Source organism: Buceros rhinoceros, unplaced genomic scaffold, assembly GCF_000710305.1.
Source record: "Buceros rhinoceros silvestris isolate BGI_N320 unplaced genomic scaffold, ASM71030v1 scaffold13719, whole genome shotgun sequence".
In the NCBI taxonomy this organism is placed as follows: domain Eukaryota; kingdom Metazoa; phylum Chordata; class Aves; order Bucerotiformes; family Bucerotidae; genus Buceros; species Buceros rhinoceros.
In genome coordinates, this window is record NW_010429831.1 from 18,736 (window position 1) to 24,606 (window position 5,871).

General features: G+C 37.9%; 1 protein-coding gene across 1 annotated transcript in view; it reads right to left on the reverse strand.

Moving 5' to 3' along the window:
- Positions 1-5,871, reverse strand: part of QSER1 (glutamine and serine rich 1) — a 23,483-nt gene that overhangs the window by 7,061 nt on the left and 10,551 nt on the right. Inside the window, exons 5-9 of the mRNA XM_010142814.1 lie at positions 5,600-5,871; positions 4,380-4,496; positions 3,642-3,775; positions 2,004-2,215; positions 275-412 (exon numbers count right to left, since the gene is read on the reverse strand). Of these exons, the coding sequence (XP_010141116.1) occupies positions 275-412; positions 2,004-2,215; positions 3,642-3,775; positions 4,380-4,496; positions 5,600-5,871 (873 nt within the window). The remainder of the gene's footprint in view (positions 1-274; positions 413-2,003; positions 2,216-3,641; positions 3,776-4,379; positions 4,497-5,599) is intronic.

Genomic DNA, 5,871 nt, shown 5'->3' on the forward strand with positions numbered 1-5,871 from the left:
AGGAATAAAGAGCTCAGTTCTGATATTCATAGCACAAGCCTAATGTAAGAAAGCAGACAAAACAGTGTTTCCAAATTACTTTGATTATTCAGAGACAGTGCAAATATAGATACATATACACACACACTTAAGTAATTTGTGTACAGCGTTCTGCAGATGTGGGTATGCAGCTAAAAGTTTGGTGGGTTTTCTTTTTCTTTTTTAAAATACACTTGCTTTACTGATTAATAACCTTAAAATCAAATAAAAATATAAATATGTTAAACATACTTACCATTGCTCTTTTCCAAGGCTTGCATCGTGTCTGGATCCAAGGCAATGCTAACAAGCAACTCCATGTAGCTCTTAAAAGTCTCTTTCATAGCTCTTGTGTTCAAAAAGCGAGTAACAAGGGGAGCTGGAGGTACAAGCTCTGAAAATAAATCAGAATATAATTATTTTTTTCCCCTCAACACCCTGCAAATATCTGTGTTTTTCAAAACTGAAGGTTTCTCTCTTAACCCACAAGTGACCCCTACTGGTATCCCAAGAGCTGAAAACTCAATGCAATCAGATATAATACCCAAACCCCCTTACATGCCAAAACCAGGTACAAAGAGCAAATCTGGTACAAATGGTACAATTTTTGAAGAAACACATACAATTACTTCTAACAATCAGCATTCAGATTATAATATTTTAGGAAATGTAAACATTATTATTGTAGTTGGAAGTCTAGAGAAATGGGATAATGAATAACTTCAGTGTAGCAAAGTGCCCCTAAGTGCAGGTTTCATGTCAATGCAAGTAACCTCCCAAAACCACAAAACTTGAAGTCATCCAACAGAAAACCACTCGAAAGCACTAATGTCACTTAGGAGCCTGCATACCATTGATATCAATCTCATCTAATTGTCCAAATCCAAAAAACCATGTAAAACGGATTTTACCAGCAAAGCACTGTAGGCGTATTGGTACACCTACGGGAAGCGTTCATTTTCTCCTTGATGGTGATTTTAAACATGCCCGTGGCGCAGCCATCAGTACTAGCGAGCGCTCTGGAGCTTTTTGTGGATTTACATACAACGCCAGTATTTGCAGTAATTTCGCTAGCAAGGCTGTTAAACTTTCTCGGATACCCACATTTCTATGGATGACTATCATCACTTGAAATTTTAAAAATGGGCAACTGTACGTAGTAACGGTCATTTGGGGAAGACTGCTTGAAAAAGGTGCTGCCCTCAGCAGAGGCACTGTTCCAGCACGCCAACCCTAGCTTATCCATAGTTAATGTCACTGAAGCCACCATGCTTTGGAAACGCAGTAACACAAAACATGAGTACTACAGAGTTTAACTTCAAACATACAGGAAATAAACAACAAAACACTCAAAACAAAAACACTCTCTATCTGCTACCACAGGTAGTCTCTACGCACTTCAAAAATTCCTTTCTCTTCTGGTGAATTACTGCAAACATTGTATCTCAATGTGCCAAGACACCATCAATGTCTGAACTGCAAATCTGCTCAGCAGGCTGCACTCGAACAGCTGACAGTCGGACAAGCAATGAAGCAGCCAAAAAGTCAACGGCTCTTTCTTCTTGGGTTTTGAGAAAACAACAGTCGCATCGGAATTCTGCCCACATCTGCACGCAGACAGGCATTGCAGGAATGTTACTTTAGACATGACAGGGAGTGGGAAATTCACGAAGTACCTGATTGTTCCACGTATTCAAAAGTCCAATCGCTTCCTTCTCCTACAACTGTACCAGTCTTAGGAAGCAAGTAGTAAAACTGTATGTAATTGTCAAGCTACATTTAAGGTAACTTGCATTGCACACATTTGCTCATGCACAAAACAAGTCAAAAGTTTCAAGAAATCAGTTTTATATGGCACTGTCAGATTTTTTTTTTTCCCTGAGGCGAGCAAAGAAAAATTTGCAAGGTCAAGCAACGTATTTTTATACTACTATTTCCAGTTAAGTTCAAAATGGCCTGGATGCTAACAACAGTATCTTGCTCACCATCCTCATCGCTCTGGGCCTCAGGCGAAGAATCAGACTGGGAAGATGAAAATTCTTCTTTCCACTTTTTCCTTTTCTTTGGTGGTGGTTCAGCCTTTACCTTTGGCTGTTTAGCTTTGGGTTTCACAGAAGAGACTTTTGTTGCTGTTGGTTTTGGTGTTGGTGGATCAGGTATTTTGTTGTTGCTACTACTAGGTTTGGAATGAATAGTCCTGCAATATTATGAAGATGATCGTTATGAAAATAATTACCACACAAATTTTGGCATTAATAAATTAACTACATAGTCTTACTTCACTGGAATATATTCCCCATAGAGTATATATTCTTATTTCATTGTCACCTGTAACTAGGAACTAGGTCATAGATACTATACTACTATATTTTTAATATAATGCTTACAATTACTCTCAACTACTTATGATTAAACAGTATACCAATTTTATAATTAGATAAACATGCACAGAAGGTTTAAATTGCCCAATGTTAGTATAATTTATGAGCTATAGGAGATTGGAGTTAATATTAAAATGTACTATTTAACGAGAAAGAAAATCGGACTTGACAGACTTGAACAAATACAAGTAATCAATGAGATTTGCTGTCAAAGTGAATTCAGGATGTTGTATTCATACAAAGATGGAGAGCATATCATCCAGGTAAAAATGCAGGAAATGCAGGAACTTGAGGACTGGAATAAGAAACCAGACAACTCCTCTCCTTTCTCTTCCCACCACTCAAAACGGGAAACTTAATATCATAACTACGAAGTTACGTACTTTAGGACTAATAATGCACTGCAGTTTTGAGCACGGAACGTGCAGTCTTTTCCAAAGCACAGAGGTGACAGAGGAAATCTCAGACAGCCGAAGTACGTGTGTGAGAGACACGGTCATAAGACTGTGCAGGACCAGTAGTATATTTACTAGAGTAACGACAACCACGCTACCGGTCACGTTTGTTAGGATTTTATGTCTCCTTCGTGGTGGTTTACAAGCAATAGTACTGAACTTACTGATTTTAAAGCATGGATAGAGGTTACACGGAATGACTCAGAGTGACAAGGCTTTTTGGGGCAGGGTGATGGGGTGGGGGAGGTGCAATAAGAAAAGTAAAATACCTTTGGTGTGCAAGGACATACAAAAAAAGGAAAAACATACTTGCAATAACCAACTTCAACAATGAACTTTTGTTTTTAAATTAACTTTCCAGGACTGAGAAGAAAGCAGGGTACTTCTAGTGTGCTGTGATAGGGTGGTCATTAAAGCAATCCAGAAAAATACACTGAACTTGCAACGTCCAGAGAACAGGAGAAAACACACAAAAATTTAAGTCATTACATCTGTAGCTTCTATTCTTACACTGAGTAGCAGGGCAAGAGATGACAGGAAGAAATAGCAGGTGGAGCCCTAAAACCTCTAAAATGTATGATTATTGCAATCCACAGATTCAAGGTACGGACATCTTGATATGGCAATAATTTCTATCTCAATTCTTAAAGCAAAACACACCGTTGTCAGTTTCCAACCTAAAGCTGAATTAACATAACCCTGTGATATAAATCTTGCTTATTACAATAGACGTGAACTTAATATGAAAACAATATGGCAAAATGAAAACCAAATTGAAATAAAATACCTTGCTGACTGTACAGGTTTGCTTCGTGGCTTTTTTGAACATACTCTGACATATTCCTTTTTGTTTGCATTTTCAATGAACTTCACATACACTCGTTTGTATTTTGTTTTTGCATCCCCAAAATACCCAAGATACTAAAACAAACAAATACACAAGTGTTTCTGTTAAGTAAAATCAACCAGTTTAACAATTAAAAAATTAAATAGTAAAGACTCATTTAAAAACAACTTGTTTACATACAAAGATGAGTCATCCTACAGCATTTATAATTTAAGAGAAATTCTCCAATGGATTTCCACATAATATTTAAAGTAAGAAAATAAGGCAAGAGGTACTTTGGACTTCATTTTCTCCCTTTACTTAATCCTTCTCATGTGTTATTCCAAAAGGATTAGCTGCCTGGCAAAGGGATGCCTGTTGAAATGATTTCCTTCCCACTGTGGAAAGCAGCTGGATCACACAACTGCTTCCACTGACTTTATGCTGGTTTTGACAACTTGTTCCTTCACGCAGCCTGAATGATACCATACAACCCATGCTGGAAATGAGAATCTGCCCATGAACATGTCTAGAGAGAATTCTAGAGCAGGAGGAAATAAAGAAACAGTTCCCCCCATCCTATTCTGCCCCCCCCAAGATGCTTCCTAAGAATATACATCTGAATCACGTTTTGTTTCCTACACTGCCATTAGGGAAATAAGTTCCCATGAGGCTTCATAAGGAATTTTTAAGACTTACACTGTTAGTAGCAGCAAACTCTCTCTGTCCATCTCGCACTTCAGGAACAAACTTCTGCAGTAAAGCTTTCTGCACTTTCCAAATAGCGGGAGGCTCTTTTCCTGTTTGCAAAGCGACCTGTAAGAACACACAATTATTTGCTAGAAGCAGTGCTTATTTTTTTCCCCAGAAGTGTGTTTGTGCATTCTACTTTTTGAGCAAGTTACCCAAGGATGAAAGTGAAATAACTCATTCAAAATCCCAGACTTTAGTTATTACACGCTGTTTGCATCAAGACCATATGACATGAATGTGCAATAATGTATTATGCAATCTACAAATTCTACTTTCACAGCGATATTGTGCCAACCAGCTTTGCCTACAGTGTGATGTCTGAACTTGTGTACCATGCAACTGAGCCACTGAACTTCAGTTTTTTAAACAATATGACATTATTCCAATGTCTTATTCTTTTGCTCTGTGAAAGTTTTTTAAAAACAAAGATGCAAGAATCTCAACAAGTAGCAAAAATCTTCCAGATCCTTAGAATTTCTGTAGCAGAAGCCCAGGGACATTACGGCACTGATGTGAAAAGAGACAGTTTAGCATGAATTAGTGAACCAGATTTTAACACTTTCAGTTCAACTTAACCGTAAAAACCAAATTAGTTTGATTTTCTTCTTCACGTAGTTTGAGACAAACTATGTTAAAAACAAATTTGTAATTCTTAGCTCTAATGAGAATTCTCTATAAATCCTACAGGCAAACTACTAACTCAAAAACCTCCCTTTTTGGAAAATATATAATAAAGTTTTGATTCTTTCTTCATGACTGTTTGAATTTAAAATAAAGAAGAAACAAAACCAAAACAAAACCAGAAATCAAAGACAACAAAGAACATTCCCACTAACTCATGCGAAAAGCTGTACTGGTTGCTTATGGAAGTCTTTTCTTGTTGGAATAGCAAGCAGAACCTCTTCCAAAAGAGACAAGACGATTCCAAGATCTTTTGCAGAAGTCCAAAAGCCATTTCCTCAAGACCTTATACTTGAAAGCCTACTGCTACTTTAAAAAAAATCCAGCAGAAAGACACCTTTAAGGCACGTTGGAAGCAGCCAAGTGATACTGGAATAGGAATAGAAAACTACAGCCTTTCCCCTTTTGGTAGTTTGTGGAGGCTAAATTCAGATGCGGGATTTTTTATGATTTTTCTTTGCCCCCACATCAAGTACACAAATTACCTTTAGTGTCTCTATATCTTCAATCTTAACTACAAATTCATCACGTTCTCTGTACATGCCCTCTCCTCCACTGTCCGTGTTCTCCTCGTCAGTACATCCTTCTATCGCAACGGTTGCCTGTGTTTTTGCCAATTGGTCTGAAGTCACAGCATCCTGCTGAGCTACTTTTAGGGAGTCGGCTGTGTTCATTTTCTCCTGCACACTGACCACAGGAGCAGTTGTCTGTGGAGATTCCTGCTTTATTACAGCAGTAGTGGCGGTGGCGGCAGCAG